The 20438-nt window shown below is 40.8% G+C and overlaps 1 protein-coding gene across 3 annotated transcripts; it reads right to left on the minus strand.

Annotated features, from left to right (window-relative positions):
• Positions 1-931: 931 nt before the first annotated feature.
• EIF5A2 (eukaryotic translation initiation factor 5A2) lies at positions 932-18449 on the minus strand. Of its 3 annotated transcripts, none has more exons than XM_033958237.1 (5): positions 18313-18449; positions 17046-17241; positions 14906-15010; positions 9110-9241; positions 932-3971 (listed from the first exon to the last, which is right to left on the minus strand). In XM_033958237.1, exons 2-5 carry the CDS (start codon positions 17208-17210, stop codon positions 3909-3911), a joined length of 465 nt encoding a protein of 154 aa, XP_033814128.1. In that variant the 5' UTR covers positions 17211-17241; positions 18313-18449; the 3' UTR covers positions 932-3908. The 3 variants fall into 3 exon arrangements, with proteins under 3 accessions (XP_033814128.1, XP_033814129.1, XP_033814130.1); XM_033958238.1 differs by lacking the exon at positions 18313-18449 and adding an exon at positions 18128-18263; XM_033958239.1 differs by lacking the exon at positions 18313-18449 and adding an exon at positions 17896-18005.
• Positions 18450-20438: the final 1989 nt, after the last annotated feature.

The following is a 20438-nucleotide window of genomic DNA, read 5'->3' on the forward strand; positions in this document are numbered from 1 at the left end:
AAAAGCAACCCAAACTTGAATTTCAAGCTAGTCATAAATTTGAAATATCCATCTTGTACCCTTTATGCTTAGGGTTCTTACTAAAATGATATGGTTATGGACCAATCTTACATTTACAGAGGCTACAGCAGGCAATTCATTTCATTACCACTTTCCTTCAAAGCTGCAGACCTCTACACATGGTACCAACATACCCAAGTTTAAAAAAAAAAAAAAAATTATTGTATATACTACGTGCAAGCCCACAGGTACACCTGAACAGGTCTGGTACAAAGAACCACTTCAAGGTGAGGATGGGCCACATGGCCTTTATCTGTTGTCATTTTTCATGTTTCTATGTAAAATGATGTCCCCCAACTAAGTGAGAAGTTGACACTATTCCTGCCAGCCAGAAGGGCACAGCAATGACATGGTGCCTACAAACTACCGACAACTGGTATTTGTTCAGCAGTGACCAGGAACTTATTCCTAATTATATAAATATTCAGCACCAACATGTTTTTATATCTAGAAACAAATTTAACCACTGACATTTTAAAAACGAGCATTTTGGTGGTTATGTCTTACCAATTTGCAGCTAAATAGCAATTTTAAAATAGAAGCCTTTATAGAATCGTATAGACAGGCATTCTGTATATAAGCCTAACTAAGAGGTTGGCACAGGCTAGCTGAGCCGCAACGAAGGATGATACAAGCCAGCTAGTAGACTATCAATTTTTAGAAAATGGACCACTTTTACCCAACTTGGACATGCAGAACAGTGTACATCTACCCAACAGCAGTTTCTATCCAGGATTCCAACCACTTTTCTTTGAGAATTACATAGAGAACACTGTAGATGACGGCATACAACCAACACGTTTGGTCATGTACAATGTTAAAATTATACTTGACAATATGTGTATTAAAAACAAGAGGACGCACAAAGTTATCAAGACACACATACATTCTTTTTATTAAAGTCCAGTTGTATGTGTAGCTTCACAAAATACTGAGCGAATAAGGCAGAAATTCTTTCAACTTAAAATGTTAATATCAGCATTTCAAATTTTAGCAAACTCTTAATTGTGCCTTTTAAATATACATTCACACCGATATCTGCTCTAGGTTTTGATCCCTTTGAACAATAGCATCCGTGCAATGTATCATGTGTAGTCATGTTGGTCCTCCTCTTCACCTAAATCTTTTAGAGCTTTTCCTTGGACCAACATGGCTACAGTCTTAGTTATGTAAAAACACTTCTACAGGAACTGGGATAACTTTAAACAGAGGGACATTTTTCAAGTTTCCCTTCCATCAAATTAAAAAGCTACACTACTTTTCACATAAGAACTTCTCTGCATTTCCAATGTTTTCATGGATTAGAACAGTGTTTCTCAACTCGGTCCCGAGTACCCCCTTGCCAGTCAGGTTTTCAGGATATCCACATTGAATCTGCATAAACTTGATTTGCATACACTGCCTCCATGATATGCAAATTTCTTTTATGCATATTCATTGTGGATATCCTGAAAACCTGACTGGCAAGGGGGTACTCCAGGACCTAGTTGAGAAACACTGGATTAGAACACTATCATTATACTGTATATAAACTTGGCCTACCTTCTGTTGGTACTCATTACAAACTGCATGATTAAACAGGTAAAAAAGTACCTATAAACAGACAAAAGGTATTACAGAAGTAATGTTGAAGATAAGTTGGGTTCACTGTGCTTTAAAAGTTCAGTTCATGCATAAAGCAAATAAAAAGGTATACTAGAGAAACAATGCAAGTCTTGCAACAGACTCAGACTACTAGCAGTGGGATGGTATTTAGTTTTAATAAGTAGATTTATTGCATAAGAGCAAATTAGTTTGTATATGAACTTCACAGCACGAACAAAACCATGCTGTTATAAAGTCTGACAATGGATATAGCGTTCTTAGCTGTTATCTATTCAGTGACCAGTGTTTGTTGCCAAATATGAATTCTACAATATGCTCATATTGCTGTTTTCAGAGTAAAGATGTGAAATTGCAGATGTGCTCATTCACATAATCCTATGGGTAATACTATGCAAGTGTTATTTCAGAGGTTACAGTAATTTTCAACTATGGATGTGCTAAGAAAACACTAAGTTCTGCAAAAAAAAATTACACAAAAAATATTGCTGCCCATAATTAACATTCAGAAGACAGATTTATAGGCTCTAAAAAGATACAAGTAATTTTCTGAAAATTATGTGCAATTGTTCTTAGTTCTGCAATTACAAAAATTACTTTCCTGTCAACTTTTAATTCCGAGATGCACAAAGGCATGTTAGTGGACCAGTTTTCTGACTTGTTTCATCAATAGTAAAATGAGGAAATGTATTTTCATAAGTGAATTTAGTGCATGTTAGTGTGCCGATTTAACAGCACTGAAGTCGTTTTATTAATCCACATAACAGGTACTGCATACAGTGGCAGTGCAAAGTTCCTCCTCCCCCATTGCACTACCAATGTGTCTACACCATACCCTGAAGACAGAGGTAACTGAATTGACCTATGTTTATACCTACTGTCTTTAGAGCCTGTCCAATTTGCACTCAAGTGAGTGTTTTTCAGTCCTGTGCATACTCATCCAGTAGGAACCAACAGCCCAGCAACTCATTTCTAAAGGCCACTGAACCCTTTTCAGATAGCAGTAACTTCAGTAACTTTGGTCATAACCAATTTGAACTGGCTGCCTAACAGTTAAGACTGCCAATCCAAGTCATCCAGTCTCTTCCCCCTCCCCAGAAATTAACTTTTAAAACATATGCTACAGTTCTTAAACCAATGGCTCTTACATAGTAATGTAACTGACAAATCTACAAGAAAATCATAAGTTAATCTTACATCTTGATGTCTCCAAGTCTATATTTGAAACTTAAATGAACTTGCAATAACCTCAACGATGACACTTTAAGAACAAAACACACAATACACCCCCTCCCCCAAATTGTTACATTCTGTTTCTAAAAGTGTCCAGAAGTCATAACCAAAATTAGAAACCAAATATCTGCAATTCAAAAAAACACCGGAAGCACCGCAAATAAATTCCTGGGAAGTTCTTTACTCCTTTTAATATTTTAAGATAAATACAAAAAAGAAAAAGCAACCGAACTGTATTTTTCTATTTTTATTATTTTTTGTCTGATAACAAAGGCCTCGAGTGAAAATCTGTAGCGAACTCCCCCTTCTGTGCCCTTTTTTTAAATCTATGCAGCACCAACCCATGACAGTGTCTGTATAACACACAGGCAGGCTTTTGATGTTGCTTAATAAAAGCTTATGTCAAACTGGCATAGTGAAAGAGGTAACAGTGAGCTGCACATGGCCAAAATTTATGGGGAGGGGGAGGAAGGGAGCAAACCAACTGGCATGTTAAAGTCACTTGAGTTTCAGTCCAAGAATTTTGCTTGGTATATCATTTAAATTGGCTCTATAAGTTAATAGCATATCAGATTGTGTGTAATTCAAAACATCTTAATATGGTACTTTAAGTAAAACCATTTTAAACTTCTGGTGCAGTTTACTAAGTTAACTAAAAGCCTGATCTCATCTGTCCATAATATAAACAGATACGCTCAAGCAAAAAAAAAAAAAAAAAAAAAAACACAAACCAAAAAAAAAAAAAAAAACCTGACTAAAGATAGGGTTTCTTGGACCCACAAACTAAAGGAATGTCATGAGTAAGACTACTAAAAAGAATTCAGAACCTCAGTGATTTTGAAACTTGCCAGTTAACTTGTAAGATTAATCCAGAATCCAGCACAATTTTGACACCATTCAAAAAGAAATGAGGTTGTTTGCAAAGGCCATAGCTTTGGTGACAATCAGAACCAAATTTTAGATCTATGGTTTGTTTGGACCTGAGCAGTCAGCTCGAGCTTGGTGATCCCTGCTTATTTGGTCATGGCCTTGATGGCTACAGCACATTCTTCATGCATTGCACACAGGACTGAAATCTGGAAAACACAAACACATGTTATGTAATCTCCATTGGCTGTTACTTATGAAAATTTATATTTTCCATAATATTAAATCATTCAATCACAGCAGTGTTGACAAGCTCAAATGCCAACTTATCTATAATTAGACCTAGTTTGCAAATTCATGTCAGTTAGTCAGTTGAGCCCTTCGGAGCAAAGTGGGCCATGTCTACTTTGCATTATTTCAGCTATGCAGATTTATAGTCTCTACTAGTCTTTAAGCCCGTTACATTAACAGGTGCTAGAATAGATGTGTCTGTCTGTCTTTCTTTGTCTCTCTCTCTCTCTTTGGCGGCTGTCTATTTTTCTTTCTGTTTCTCTCCTTGACCATTGTCTGTGTCTTTCTGTCTCTCTCTCTCTCTCTCCTTGGCCGCTGTCTGTCTGTCCTTCTGTCTCTCTCTCTCTCCTTGGCTGCTGTCTGTGTGTATCTGTCTTTCTGTCTCTTTCTCGTTGGCAGCTGTGTGTCTGTCTTTCTGTTTCTTTCTTTCTCTCTCTCCTTGGCTGCTCTGTGTATGTTTCTATCTCTTTCTCCTTGGCCATTGTATATGTGCCTTTGTCTCTTTCTCTCTCATTGGCTGCTGTCTATCTCCTTGGCCATTGTCTATGTGTCTGTCTTTCTATCTCTTTCTCTCCTTGGCTGCTGTTTGTGTATGTTTCTATCTCTCTCTCTCTATTTCTCCTTGGCCGCTGTTTGTGCCTTTTTTTTCCTCTTTCTCTCATTGGCCGCTGTGTGTCTGTCTCTCTCTCTCTCTCTCTCATTGGCTGCTGTCTGTCTCTCTATCTCTTTCTCTCCTTGGCTGTTGTCTGTGTATGTTTGTCTTTTTCTCTCTCTCCTTGGCTGCTGCCTGTGTGTCTTTCTCTCTCTCTCTTTGGCCGCTGTCTGTCTTTCTATCTCTTTCTCTCTCTCTCCTTGGCCGCTGTCTCTTTCTATCTCTTTCTCTCTCTCTCCTTGGCCACTGTCTTGTCTCTTTCCTTCCCTCTCTCCCGTTCTCTGCCTGCGCCCCCCAGCCCATCCCACTCCCTCTGTGGTAGCGCCACCAGCCTCCAACAAATCCTCATCCTCGACCCGGAAATTCACCCAGAGGGGAGAGTGGAGGCAGAGAAGGCTGTGTGACCACAGAGCGGCAGTAGTTGTGGCCTTCCCTCCCCTAGCTCCGTAGCTTGGTCGCCGCCGCCTCCTTCTCTCCCCGATGTCTGCTCCCAATGTGCGCACGCGCTGCACACGCGCCACACACTGCAACATTTCTCTGCCGACCACAGAATGATGGATGCACGGAGCCACAAAAATTGAAGTACGCAGGTGCGCTAAGAGTATTATTATTTTAGATGGTCTAAAGCAGTATCTCTCAAACCATGCCTCGGCATACTGAGCAGGAAGTGAGGCGCCTGCCAGCTGACTTCTCTATGCGGTACAATGCCAGTGTTGCCCGATTCGCCAAGGCCTGCATGTTTCCCCGTTCTTTCTAGCGTCCTCTGGCTTTCCCCCTGGCCTCCCGGTCTCACCTTTAAAGCTAATTATAGCAGCCTGCAGAAGATCGCTGGTAGGTAAAATGATTTTATTTTCAATATAGTGAATGAAATGTGTCAGTTTTGAGAATTTATATCTGATGTGCATATGAAAATGAATGGAAAAAATTGCATTACAATTAGTTAAGGGTATGGGATCTGGGGCAGAGCTTGGGTGGGCCTAGGGAGGTCTGTGGTTGGGGTACTCAGTTGATATTTGTTAGACTTAGGGGGTACTTAGCTTGAAGTAGTTGAGAAACACTGCTGTAGGCAATCAGCTGGCGCCAGTGCCTCTCCTCCTCTATAGTCCTTTCCTGCTGGCACCCCCTACTGGCGTCTCAGGGCCCATATGGAGGGCCTCTGCACATGTGCGGAAGTCAATGTGATGTCATGCATATGCGCGATGTCATCACAGCGACATCCGTGCACTTCTGGGTGCCTCAAGCCTTGGCCACTACCTTTAGTGTGCCCCGGCTCGAGAAAGTTTGAGAGACACCGGTCTAAAGACTTAGCCAAAGAAGGATCAAGCCACGTCCATACCTACATACAGACTAAAACCAATTCAGACATGCCTTATTTTTTCTGAAAATGTATACTTTCCAACTTAGCTGGCCAATGTCTCCCATTGCAACAAAGTGGATCTGGCACACTTGATTTCAGGGGCTTATTTTTAAACTGTGCCTTAGAACCACTATTTACAGATTTGGAGAACTGTGGTACCAGTTGGACTGGGATAGCTAGTCAGCCTCACACAAGAGTCACCTCATTGGATGTCCCTGGACAAAGGGTAAAGAACTTGAACAATCATTAAGGAATATAAGTAGCACATTTTTAAGTGGATAGGAGCACTAGTCCAGGACCTCCCAAATTCCTCCTAAAACTGCAACTAGTAATGCACTGTGATTTAATTTTTTTTTACAAAAAGTATTCATTCTGTAAATAACTAAACACCTTGATTGGCTTTGGAGTCATCAGTAAAGACCTGTACCAGTCGTATTTATCTACACAAGAGCTACTTCAACTGAGCTTGCTCCCTAGCAATTCTGTCCTTTAAGCAACTGTAAAAACACAGGGGAGGGGGGGACCCTTTCCCCGTAGCCTAATTTGTACTTCAAGGCTTCCAAAAATGTGCATCTTGAAAACATGACCAACTATGGACAATATTCCTGAAAATCTGACTGCAGTGAAGTTCAAGAACTTTGAGAAACTGCTGTTTTCACAGCCTGTTCAAACCACATTTTATTCTTGAGTTGCAGGTACAAAAAGCATTTCCAGCATCTCAGATCAAAAGAAAACTTGGATTTGCCTCCCCTGCCTCCTTGACTAAAGCACTGGCAGAAAAACATGAGTGAAGCAGGACAATATTCTCTACCCCATACAACTGTGAAAGCAAGATGTTTATACTTATTTTGTGTAAAATGGGCTTAGGTGTGAAGTGAAAACTATGAGTTGGAAACCTTGGTTTGCATTTAAGGCTATGGAGCTGCATGACAACATTCTTACTGATCAATGGACAGAATGTTCCAAATAAAGCATAGTACTACCAACAGACCATAAAGGTTATTTCCAGCATCTACCAAGGTCAAGTTTTAAACAGGCATTAAAAAATAAAATGTACCAAGCTGTTTGGAGTAAAAAAAAAAAAAAAAAAGGGGGGGGGGTCCTATGAAGCTAGCATCACATCTAGTTCATGAACACCAAGCAGGACCCATTCCTTATTATAGAGAAGCAGAAGATCTACTTATGCTGTTTGGTTCTTGATATGACACTTTGGTACAGCCAAAGCAATTTACAATTGCATACTAGTACTACAGGGGTCATTCTATGTCAAGTGGTCCAGAGTTCCCACTTGATCATCTGAGAAATGGATGACATTTTTTCAAGGGATACAGAAACATGACAGTAGATAAAGGCCAACAGCCCATCCAGTCTGCCCATCTAGCATCTCCTCTTCCTAAGAGATCTCCTGTGCCTGTCCCATGCTTTCTTGAATTCAGACAGTGTCTCTCCCTATGCACCCTAGCATACTTCTAGCTTTCGCTGTCATCTTTTCAACTTGTACAGCCACCTTAAGATAACATACTATTAAACCCCAAGTCCTGCTCTTTCGTGCACAAAAAGTTCTTCACCATAGGGTTGTCCAGAAAAATCCAGTTGGAAAAACTGCAAATTGAAAGTTTTTCCCATGAATTTTAAAGAAGTGTTTTAAAGCCCATCCTGGGATCACTCAAAGCCACTCATTTCATAAAGCTCCGTTTCTTAAAATTTGCTATTTTTGATTAATGGAGCAAATTTCTTACAAGTATTCACTATCTTCTTGAGATAAAGCCTGCAATGTTAATCAACTCCTTGCAACAAGGCCTCACACCACACTTGGCCTGTGTTGATGCCAGTTATCAGCTTAATATCTCACTTGGCCATGTGGTTAACCACCTTCACTGTGTTGACAAACTGCTCAGCAGTATGAATTTTGGATCTTCAGACCACCTGTCCACTGGCTTTGCTAACCATTCATTGGCAATACCAAGAACTTGAAAGGAGAAATGTGATTTAGGTCCAACCAAGTCTCCCAGGCTCCAATGCCTCAGTAAAGGTTATGATGGCGAGAGCAATTTTTCCCCCAACTGATGCTCACAAATAGCATGCAAATGATATGTGCATTATTCTAGCGGAGTAAAAGGCGGAAGAACTGTGCCTGTCACCTGCTCAGAAGAGCAATTGCTAGGCACAGATTATATATATATATATATATATATATATATATATATATATATATATATATATATATATATATATATATATATATATATATATATATATATATCTGGACTTCCTGCCAGCTCAGCCAACTGGCCAGCAGGGAGAGCATAAAAAGTCACTATTCTGAGCATTATGTTTAGATTAATCCTAGTGACAAGCGAGTAAAAGGTGGAAGAGATTATTTTCTGCAGAAAGTCATGGAGCCACACTAAGATCAATGAGGGTCTACTAGTAGCCCATCAGCCTTGCATGAAGAACAATGCCTTAGCATGTCCTGATGAGGTAAGACATTTACCCAAACACTGAGATTAACATTGCCATTTCCAATTTTATAAGCTTTTCTAATATTTTTAAATTTCTTTATTCTAATAGTTGAAGAGTAGCAATGGGAATATGCCATCACATGAATTTCTACCAAAGAAATTTCAACTGTTTTGTTTCCTGCAAGTTATCCTGATTGATATTACACTACAGAACAAAAGTGCACTCTTTCTGCCAATTTGATCTGTCTTATATTTTTTTTTACGACGCTCCTTCCACTGGGTCTTATATACCAGTGCTTTTTTCAAGTCAGACTTGGAGTACCACCTTGTTAGTCAAGGTATCTACATCAACACACACGAAAAAGCATACAATAGAGGCAATTACATAAATAACTCACTATTCATTGTGGATATCCTGAAAATTTAACTGACAAGGGGTTACTCTAGGTCTGAGTTGGGAAATTATGGTATACACCATAACGTGATCCATGTTCAAAGTAAACATTTACTCAACTGTTGCCTATAGATGACCAAGGCTGTAATTCTATCACTACCATGCTTGTCCTACCAACATATTTAACTTACCAGCATCTCATCACCAGCATCATGTTTTAATTCTATTTCCTTCCCCAGTTCACCTTCTGGCAGTTTGAGATCATCACGAACTTCACCATTTTCAGTCAGAAGGGACATGTATCTCTCATTAATATCAATAAGCTATAAATATACAAAAAACACAAAAAACAGACCACTGTTTAGTACATGATGCTCTTAAGAGTGCTCTTTCCAACCCCCCCCCCTCAAATCTGTGGTTCAGCAGTAGGCTCAGTGTGGTAGCAAGTATCTGCCAACAATACAGGTGGTATATATGCAGTTAAAGATGTTGTCTAGATTGAAGCCTATGTTGGCAAATATTTTCGAAGTGTGGAGCAGGCATTGATCTTGAGCAGAGTAGATTATTGTAACTCATTTGGGAGCTGCAAAAGTGAAAATGAGGGCATTACAGATGCTGATTAACTCTGCAGCCACCGTGTTTCCCCCCCAAATAAGACACTGCCATATTTATTTGGGGCCCAAAAAAGGCACTAGGTCTTATTTTTGGGTAAGTCTTATTTTTTTTATGTAATGATCATCTTTCCCTTCCTCTCCTCCACCCCAATTCTTCCTATTTCCTCTCTCCCCTCCACATGTGCATCTTCCCTCCCCTCTCATCCATCCCCTTGTGCAGTATCTCCCTCCCTCCCATACCCCTGTGCAGCAGAACCCTTGCAGCTTCTATCCCTCCCTTCCCTCCATGTAGTATCTTTCTATCCCCCCCGCTGACCCATCTCTCCCTCCCATCCGGACTGCGAGACAGGAATACCTTATAACAGCGTCAGCAGCAATCTACACAGGCTGCTTCGCGGCCTTCTATCTCCCGGGTGTTCCTCTGCCATGTTGCAGATGAAAGCCCAACTGTTTGTAAAGGCTTTTTTGAGTTGAAATTTTATATATATAAGAAAACGAGAGCCAGAAGCCTTTTTTGGGGGGGAGGGGCACTGACAGGAACCTGTCCTAATCTTCATGGTCCATTTAGAAGCTGGGGTTGGGCGGATGCCGATTCCAGCACGGTGGTGCGATGTGGTTCTCAAGGAGAAGGGAGGGCGTTTGCGGGCAGGGGTACAATGCTGGTTCAAGCAGGGGGGGAGGGTGCTTGTTTAGCGGGACAGTACTCATTTTGCGAGTTAAGGTTTGCTGGAGTGTTTTGCTCGTCTTGCAAAACACTCGCAAACTGGGTTACTCGCAAACCAAGGTTCCACTGTATTTATAAACGACCTGGAAATTGGTACGACGAGTGAGGTGATTAAATTTGCAGACGATACAAAGTTATTCAGAGTAGTGAAAACGCAGGAGTATTGTGAAGACCTGCAACGTGACCAACATGCATGAAAAATGGGCCGCGACATGGCAAATGAGGTTTAATGTGGATAAGTGTTAGGTGATGCATGTTGGTAACAAAAATCTTACATACGAATACAGGATGTCCGGTGCAGTACTTGGAGACACCCCCCCCCCCCCGGAAAGAGACTTGGGAGTACTGGTTGACAAGTCAATGAAGCTGTCCGTACAATGTGCAGCGGCGGCAAAAAGGGTGAACAGAATGCTAGAAATGATTAAGAAGGGGATCACAAACAGATCCGAGAAGGTTATCATGCTGCTGTACCGGGACATGGTATGCCCTCACCTGTAATACTGCATCCAGCACTACTCAAAAGGGTCCAGAGAAGAGCCATTAAAATGGTTAAGGGGCTGGAGGAGTTGCCGTACAGTGAGAGATTTAGAGAAACTAGGCCTTTTCTCCATTGAAACGAGGGGACATGATCGAAACATTCAAGATAATGAAGTGAATACTTAGTAGATAGACAGGTTGTTCACCCTCTCCAAGGTAGAGAGACCGAGAGGGCACTCTCTAAAGTTAAAAGGGGATACATTTTGTACAAACGAAAGGAAGTTCTTCTTCACCCACCCAGAGAGTGGTAGAAAACTGGAACGCTGATCCGGAGGTTGTTATAGGGGAAACCACCCTCCAGGGATTCAAGACAAAGTTAAACAACTTCTTGATGAACCAGAACGTATGCAGGTAAGGCTAGTCACAGTTAGGGCACTGGTCTCTGATCTAAGGGCCGCCACGTGAGCGGACTGCTGGGCACGATGGACCACTGGTCTGACCCAGAAGCGGCAATTCTTATGTTTATGGAAATCGACATGCTTAAAAACATACCAAGTACATTTAATGCATGCAATAAAAATGAACAGCTAAAATGAACACTTCAGAGATATAGGAATGCTCGAAATAGAAGAGTAAGCTTCTCAACTGAGGAACAAGCTGAAGTTGAAGCAGAACAAAAGGATGATTTTGAAGCAGATACAAGCAGCTCTAAAACGCTCCAAATTCACCACAGAACTACTAACGTTGATTCCATTTTGAAGAAATTAAACAGAAAAGGGGCAACTGATTAAACCATACACTGGGGCAGTACCTACTTAATGGTTTGGTGCTTGCTTGACCTGAAACCTCTTTATGAGCATGGCCAATCCTCAAGTGATGTGAAAGTCGGCAGATTCAGGTGACAATTGAAGAGTTGCCGTCACCCATCTACAGTGATCAAAAATATATCTAGAGTCCTCATTTGAAAAGGAGCCTGTCCCAAAAAGGAGGGTTCTTTTCAGATGGCATTTCTGCTTCAGTAAAATGAAGCACAATTAGAACAAATACACTGGATTCTGCAAACAAACTGAATTAAGGGAAAGGCGCTCTGTAAGACAGCAGTTAGGATAAACGGATTGAGGGAATGTTAGGAGGAAGATCTTATGGCTGCTGAAGACATGGCAGCTCTACACTAAGGATGAACTTGATTTGGATAAATCAGAAGGAAATGTACAAAGCATAAATACAAAAAAGATCCTCCCTCGACTGTATTCCAATAATCTTAAAACACTACTTCTTCATCTTCTGACATTCATCCACAGAATGATCAAAAACAGTCAGGAATACTACCAGACAACTAGAAATTAGCAATAATTTATCTGTTGATCAAAAATCACAATTCTTCAACTATCATCCAATATCTAACCTCCCCTTCTTGGCAAAACGCACTGAAAAAAATAGTATTTAATCAGCTTTCCGATTTCATAGAAAACAAACAAACATCTTCCACCCGAATCGAACTGGATTTAGAAAATATTCAACTGATCATTCTTTGATAAGTCTCATCAATTCTTAATTTCTTAGACCAAAGGAAAACTGTTCTACTAGTATCACTAGATCTCTTAGCTGCCTTTGACACCGTAAATCATCAATTTCTAATAAACAAAAGAACGGATGGGGTGGGTGGGGAGGGATTCTTTTATACTTTAATGATTATAAGTAAGAATGTCAAGTGATTTGTAAAAATTTTTGATTAAATATTATACACTTGTTGTAAGATATGAAAATGAATAAAGATTAAAAAAAAAAAAAAAAAAAAAAAGAACTTTCATAGGACTGAGACTACAATAGACTGGTTTTCATCACTCTCAAACTTAACCTCCAGAGTACACACTGGACAATCTTCAGACTGTTTCAAACAAAATTGCAATATACTGCAAGGATCCATTCTCTACTGTTCAATATTTTCACATCTTTTGTAGGCTTCACCGTGTATACCTATGCAGACGATATCCAACTAATACATCCTTTCGAATATCCTTTTGGTCTTTAAGATCAGCAGACGATATCCAACTAATACATCCTTTCGAATATCCTTTTGGTCTTTAAGATCAGACTATCAACGACAAGCTTGAAAAAATTAGCCAATGGCTAACCAGCCATATGCTATTCTTAAACCCATTCAAATCAAGAGATCTTCTCACGGAGCAAAAATGAACATCCAGTCTCCCCTATGTCTTAAATCCATGCTAATTCAACTCTCCAGCAGATTCTTGGCGATATTGTTGATGACAAACGAACATTTCACAGATAAGCTCAGTGGTAAAAAAAAGTTTCTACAAATTAAGAATGATCAGCAATCTCCAGTCTTCTCGAACCATCATTTCTTAACATTCTACTACACTTCCTGGTGATCTCACAACTTGACTATTGCAATTCATTGTATCAAGGAATATCCTAAAAAGAAATAAGAGATTGCAAATACAAAATACAGCTATCAAAATATAAAAAGCAAAAAAAAAAAATTTGATCGCATCACACCCCTCCTAATAAAATCACATTGGCTATCAATTACCCATAGAATCACTTATAAAATTTTATTGCTCACATTTAAAACGAAAACTTTACATTCCCCAGGATCTCTAGATAATCATTCCTTACTGCTCACCCAGAACACTCCGATCCAGCAATCAATACCTTCTGAATATTGCCTCACTACGTAACCTTTTCTATGACACCACAAGAAAAAAAAGATCTTCTCAGTTACTGCCCTTGTCTTTGGAACTCTTCCCCACTGTATCTACAGGAAGAGACTCACACTGAGAAGTTTAAAACAAATGTAAAAACATTCTTATTTAAGGATGCATATGATCTATAACTCCCATTAGAGATAGATAATAAATGAAGGAAAAGCATAACCCCCCCTTATTGTGATGGCCTTTTTGTTCTTCTATCCTATTACAAATTGTATTTCTCACCTCTTTCCCTCTTGTATATAAGCGTTTGATATTGTTTATACCTTAGTTATGTCTCCCTATAGATTTTAATATTTTATATTCTAGTTTTGTATGCTGCTTAAACAACTAAAGAGTATATCAAATTTTAAATTAAACTTGCAAAAAGGATTCCAAATCCACAAAACATTTAAGTAAATTTCAACTAAATTTCTCACTTGTATTAAGTCAAACTTTTTGATCAATCAAAAAGTGCAAAAAAACCATTCTATTATATCGTGAAATTAAGAGATGTTGCTTTGGTGGTTACTGCTTTACCATTAACTCGTTAGTTGAGAGGTTGTTCTCTGCTCTGAGAATAATTAGATCAGATGGGAATACATGAAGGAAAATTGACAGAGGCAATTCCAAGGACAAATTCTTCAAAGATTAAGAATGTCCCCTATGTATTATTGGATTCCCTAATTTATGGAATGGAGCAGGATATAATATAAAATTTTTGCAAGTTATCATGAAGATAAAGATTACTTTGTAATCTATGTTTTATTTTTTTTCCTTGAATATTAGCCTTTCCATGTAAACTGTTCATTTTTGCCTATTACTCTTAAATTACTTATACATTTAGAAAAACTTATTAACTGAATATAGTGTATTGCATATTTGACAACATTTTGAGTCTTTGTTCAAACTTCAAAATATTTTGTGGCATTAATCCTAATTTTGTACATAGTTTGTGTTTCTATAATTAATCAAATTTCTTAGATTTACCATGTATAGTAGGAGTCAGTAAAAATAAAGGAGTAAAAGATCTGGAGTATCAATTCCACAGCCCTGGTTCAAAAGGAACAAAGTCTGAAGCACCATGAATTTACATTTGTGGTCTTTACCCATCTTCCTTAATCCCTGGCTAGCCCAAGTCATTTTGAACTTCATTTAGAGCAGGGGTATCCAACCTCAGCCCTTCCCAAATAAAAATGCACTATATCAATTTGCATTCAATGGAAGCAGTGCATGAAAATAGATCATGTCCAAAAGCTGTCTCAAAGCTTCTTCCCTCTTGTACTGTATAACTGTCACCCCTCCCTTATGTGCTCCATTTATGCTGAATTGACTTATTCAAATTGTTGTACTGACATACTCTACTCTGCCCTACTAAATCAATAGGATGTTGTAAAAAACAAAAAAACAAAAACCTCCCCTCAAAAAAAAAAAAAAAAAAATCCCAAACATCTTACTCACTTGGTAGTCATTCCTTTTAATATTTGGAACATCCATGTTATGAGTGGAGGGGCAAATATCTTCATATTTCTTACCAGTGAAAATATCAATACCAACCAGGTGCACCTAAAATTTCAACAAGGAAAACATTTTTTCTATTTAGCAAAATGAATATGCTTTATATCCAAAGATATCTGAAGTAATGCACAAAAGAATTAACTAAAACAAGTGTCAAAATGAGACATTTGGTATTTTGTAGAGGTTTTTCCCAGTAAGAAAAAATTCTAGATAAGTGTTAAGGCTGGTTAATTTGTAATAAATTAATCAGGATACAAAGTGCTCAAAAGTTGCCTCAATTTCTTTCTCTCTTTTAATCCTTTAACCTTAGTAGCTTAGGTCCACCTCCTGTTCAACTACTTGTTTCTAAACTTATAAAAGTAAATTTGTTCAGACTGAGTCATTGTATTTAAAGACTAAGCTATTCTATTCAAATTCACTTGTTCAAGAGAACATATAGCAGTATATCAAGTCCTTTTAAACTTGAAACATGAACAGTTCAAGCCATGTGTCCAGAACCAGGGAGGCCAGCATTCAATCCCACTGTTTTGTGACCTTGGGCACATCACAACTATCCACTGCTTCATGTACAAACTTAGTGTAGCACATATTAGTAATTTTACCCTATTAGTGCACACTAATACCATTAAACACATTTTATGTAATGGGACCTAGTTTACTACCCATTAGCAATTCTAGTTGTTAGACAAAGACCTTTAGGGTCATGGAAATGCCTAGCATATTTGAATATAAATTACCTTTAAGTACTACTAAAAAGGCATTGGAATGCCAATTAAAAACTAAAGGCATATGGTTTGTTTAACCAAAAATAATTCAGCTGATATTCAAAGCTATATCATTGGCCAGAAAATGCAACCAATTGGTTAAATAGCTTGTTTGCAGCAAACTGAATATTCAGTAAGACTTCTCTGCTGAATATTTGCAGTTGGCACCTGCCACAAAACCAACTCAATGGATATATAGTTAGGTGCAAATATTCAGCATTTGATCACGTACAATAACTAGTTAAATCAGGCCATGTAGATAGCAGTCCTTGTGCGTGGTACCTTGTGCAGCCAAAAATAAAACTGGATGTCAGTGCCAGTGGCTAAATATGGCCCAGCACTGAATATGCAGGTTTAATGCCAGTGGTGGATAATTAAAAGCACTGTACAATTTGTTGTTATCAACAGGAAAAGCGTTCAGAGTGACAATCTGCTACCACACAGAAGCACATAAACTAAGGATGAATTGACTCTATATTCCCTTACACTGTATGAAAAATATGAGGGTGTACTAGAACTGAAAGAGCAGCATTACCTTTTAATGTGCCTACAGTAAAAAAACAAACAAAAAAACCTGAAGTATATCTTAAAACTATTGTATCAGTGTATGTATGTTATAATTGCTAGAAAAAGTCTAGGAGCTAAGTCATGGCCTAAACATGGTACCGTGTGTGCCAAATTTAGGGAAAAAGGAAGAGAAAATATAGAGAAAATATAGAGAATATATAGAGAATATATAGAGAAAATACAGTAAGTGAAAAAAATTCCTTGGCTTTTAAAAAGCCATTTGGACCTGTATTTTCACTTTTGCTCCTTATAGCACAAAATACTTTGTTTACAACACAATGCGAAATCAAGTTAGTATTAAAGAGCTTAGCTTAAAAAGTAACATCTAAATTAGCTTAAAAAGTAACATCTAATCAGTTATAAACAGACTAGATACAACACATGACCTTTCAAACCAACAGTTCTAGCTCATTCTAGATTAACCAGATTTAAGTGTATGCAGAACAAAGAAAATGATAATAGGGCTGAAAGTTTTACTTACAGCAGATTTTACTGGTGTCTAGTTCTGGTTCTAGGATTGTCACCAAGCATAGAAAATAGTAAGCATAAAATAACTGCACTTATAAAGATGGCATAAGTTATACTCCAACTGAAAAATATGATTTATAAAGTGAGGAAGAAAAGTGCAGCTTGGAAAATGTAAACATGGCTAAAAAATGAATACTGTTGGATCACTTGTAACAAAATATTCAGGCCTGCCACATTAAATGCAACAACGTTAAGCCAACTTGAAACTACATTTTTATATTTACCTTGGCATGCCCGTGCTTGCCAGTTTTAGAGGTTGACATTTCAACAATCTTGCAGGGACGTCCTTTCAGTACCACAAACCCGTTCTTGCGCAGAGCAGAACACTGCATGGGGAAAGTGGCGGAAGCCCCGGCATCTCCAGTGGTAAAGTCAACCTCATCGGCCATAGTCGCAAATTTCTACAGGGGGAGGGGGGTACTGCAAGATTTTAAAAAGAGGTTTACTGTAGATTTTATCGCAAAATCACTGAACATACAAAAAAAAAAAAAAAAAAAGGCTACTGCCAACACTTAAGTCGGGACGGCATTTTGTACACACTATACCGATGCCTTTTTCAACAGTGCAAACTACTCTGCAGGCATACGTTTGTAGGCCCATCGAATACAACTAGCATGGAAAAACAACCCCCTTCCCAAGCCCACGCCCTATACACGTGTCTAAAGGGGGGGGGGAGAAAAAAAAACACCCGGAGCCCTGATACAGGAAACGGAAACCGCGATTCACGATCCTTGCATAGTCATGGCTCTTCCAAATCGGGGCCTACCAACCCCCTCCTCCCCCCCCACGAGCGTACAGGATCACGGATTCAAGGAAAAACTTGAGCATGCCAGCCTTCGTTCCTGATTACAGCCAGCCGAGCCTAAACTACCACAGTCCGTAACGAAGGAAGAGCGCCAAGCCGTAGCCAAAGACGGTCAGCGGCCTCCATGTCGCACGGTGGGCGAAATGCACGAGCTAGGCGGTGGCCGCAGCATGGCTGGACGCCCGTAGAGACGCACTCGGCCACCCCCCCCTCTCCCTCTAAGCCTAAGTGGATTGCAGCTCCCCCCCTAACCAACGACGCGGACATACCCAGGAACGAAGCCGCCGGAGGCCCTCGAGGATTCCGCCCGTCATCGAGGCTGCGATAAAGCAACCGACGCCCGTCCCCCTTCTTTTATACAAGGGCCTCCACTGACTGGTCCTTCCTTCCCTCCCTCCCCCCACCCGGCAACGGTAAAAAAAAAAAAAAAAAGCGCCAAATACCCACCCCCTGACGGACGACTCCCCCGCTTAAAAAAAAAAAAAGAGCGCAAGCACGCACCCGCGCTCCTGCTCAAAAGGTCCGTGGTGGTGGGCCGAGCTCTTCAACGGTCCCCCGCCCGTGTCCGTGATGCGGCGGTGGCACCGCCCTTCGCTCCCCTCCAACCCGCTTTTATTTATTTATTTATTTTAAAGGGCGTTTTGGAAGTTATCGCCGAGAGAACCACGCGCCATGCCAGCCCTTACCTTCCAACAAAAAAAGGAACGTCACTGCGCATACGCGCCCAATTTCACTGCGGCAACCCGGCGGCGGGCGGAGCTACGGGGGGGGGGGGGGGAAGGAAAATATTTCCCAGCCGCCTCCTCGGCTTCCGGCGCGCACGCCGTCACTTCTCGCCGACGTCGGCTCGCGGCCGGAGGGTGGGGCGGGAAGTTGGGAGGAGGAGGTGGCGCGTCACGACGCTCGGCTTTTGCACGTCTTGGGGGCTGGGCGTGGGGCGTCGTTGGTGAAGTGCTTGCCTCAGCTGTTTTGGAGGCCGGGAATTAACTTTCTGACTCAGGATTTGGGTAGCCTAATTGGTGGATGATGCCCTGTTTTATTTATATACTTTTTTTTTTTTTAGTAACTTATTTTTTGGGGGTTGGGTTTGTGGTAATACATAACATAAAAGGGCTCGGCCAATTTAGTTACCTAGTTATTTATTTATTTAATTTATTAAAAAAAATTATACACCGCATAATAGTTAGCAATAAGATATAGCAGCGGTAAATTGCTTAGGTACCACTACTACTATTAATTATTTCTGTAGCGCTACCAGATGTACGCAGCGCTGTACAGAGTCACAAAGAAGACAGTCCGTACTTGAAAGAGCTTTGCCAGTTACTTAGGGCTCCTTTTACGAAGCCACATTAGCGGTTTAACACGCGCTAAACTGCCGGCCGTGCTAGCCGCTACCGCCTCCTCTTGAGCAGGCTATCGCTATCGCGGGGGTTAGCACGTGATGAAAAGTCCCGGGCGATAAAGCCGCTAACGCGGCTTTGTAAAAGGAGCCCTTATTGTATTGGTTGTTAATGGCTCTATTGAACCCTAAGCACTTTGCTGTGCGTGCTCCCCTTCCCCCATATCTCTTTAATTTTCCAGGTGCAAGCATCATCACAAACTTGCTGCCCGCATCATGTCGGTTCTCCATCTGATGTCACTTCTGAGGCGCAGGACCCAGAAGTGACATGGGAGAGAGCTGACAGACACGGGCAGCAAGTTCGTGATCCTGCTCGTGCCAAGATAATTAAAAAGATATGAGGGAAGGGACTCATGTGCACGGCGGGGGGGGGGGGGGAGGAGTTTCAGGAAAGAATGGGGACTGGAGAGGAGGATGGGTGCTGGTCCCCCCCCTCCCCACCAAGATGGCACCCAGGGTGGACCCCCCCTTACAGCACCACTGGCTCAAGGTATCTTCTTGCTTAGGGTTACTAGATGTTCGGATTTCCCCAGACATGACCTCCTTTTGAGGACATGTCTGGGGGTCTGGATGGATTTTCAAAACCAAGCACTTTGTCTGGGTTTTGAAAAGCTGTGTCGGGCAAGGAGGAAGTCTGCGCATGCGCAGCTGACACACAATGACATGTGATGTCATCACGTAGGGTTCGCATATGCATGAACTTCCTGCCCGAGAAGAGCAGGCAGCGGGGGGGGGGGGGGAGCTGGGGGGGATTAGGGCGGGGGTGGGCATAACTGGACAGAGCTATGAGAAAAAAAGATTGGTAAGTTCTGCTAGATAATTTTGTGGGTTGGATTGATATAAGACAGTGTATCGCAAACTGTGTGCCATGGCACACCAGTGTGCCTCCTGGGATTTCTGGTGTGCCATGACACACTAGCAAGGAGGAGAGTTGTCCATGCCGGCTGCCTGCCTACAGGACGTGCCTCTGGCGGCGAGAGGCATGTCCTGTAGGAAGTCAGCCAGCATAGCTGACTCTCCTCCTGACCAGCATCTTTCCTCTGCTCCCCGCACCTCCCGGATCCCTGTAACAGCAGGGTCACAGCCAGACGGGCCTCCACACATGCGCAGATGCTGATGTGATGACGTCATGCATGCGCGTGATGTCATAGTGTCGACTTCTGGTTGCCTTCCAGCTGGGGCACTGGTTTTAGTGTGCCGCTGGCCGGAAAAGTTTGTGAGACACTGTTATAAGATATCATCTGCATAAGCAGATAATTTGAATTCTTTATCATTAATTCGTATTCCTTGAATCTGTGAAGACTTCCTAATTTTAATTAAAAAGGGTTCTAAAGCTAACTTAAACAATAAAGGAGACAAGGGGCATCCCTGACGAGTACCTCTATATAGAATAAGGAGGTCTGATAATTCATC

The sequence above is a fragment of the Geotrypetes seraphini genome, chromosome 9 (genome assembly GCF_902459505.1).
Source record: "Geotrypetes seraphini chromosome 9, aGeoSer1.1, whole genome shotgun sequence".
Taxonomy (NCBI): domain Eukaryota; kingdom Metazoa; phylum Chordata; class Amphibia; order Gymnophiona; family Dermophiidae; genus Geotrypetes; species Geotrypetes seraphini.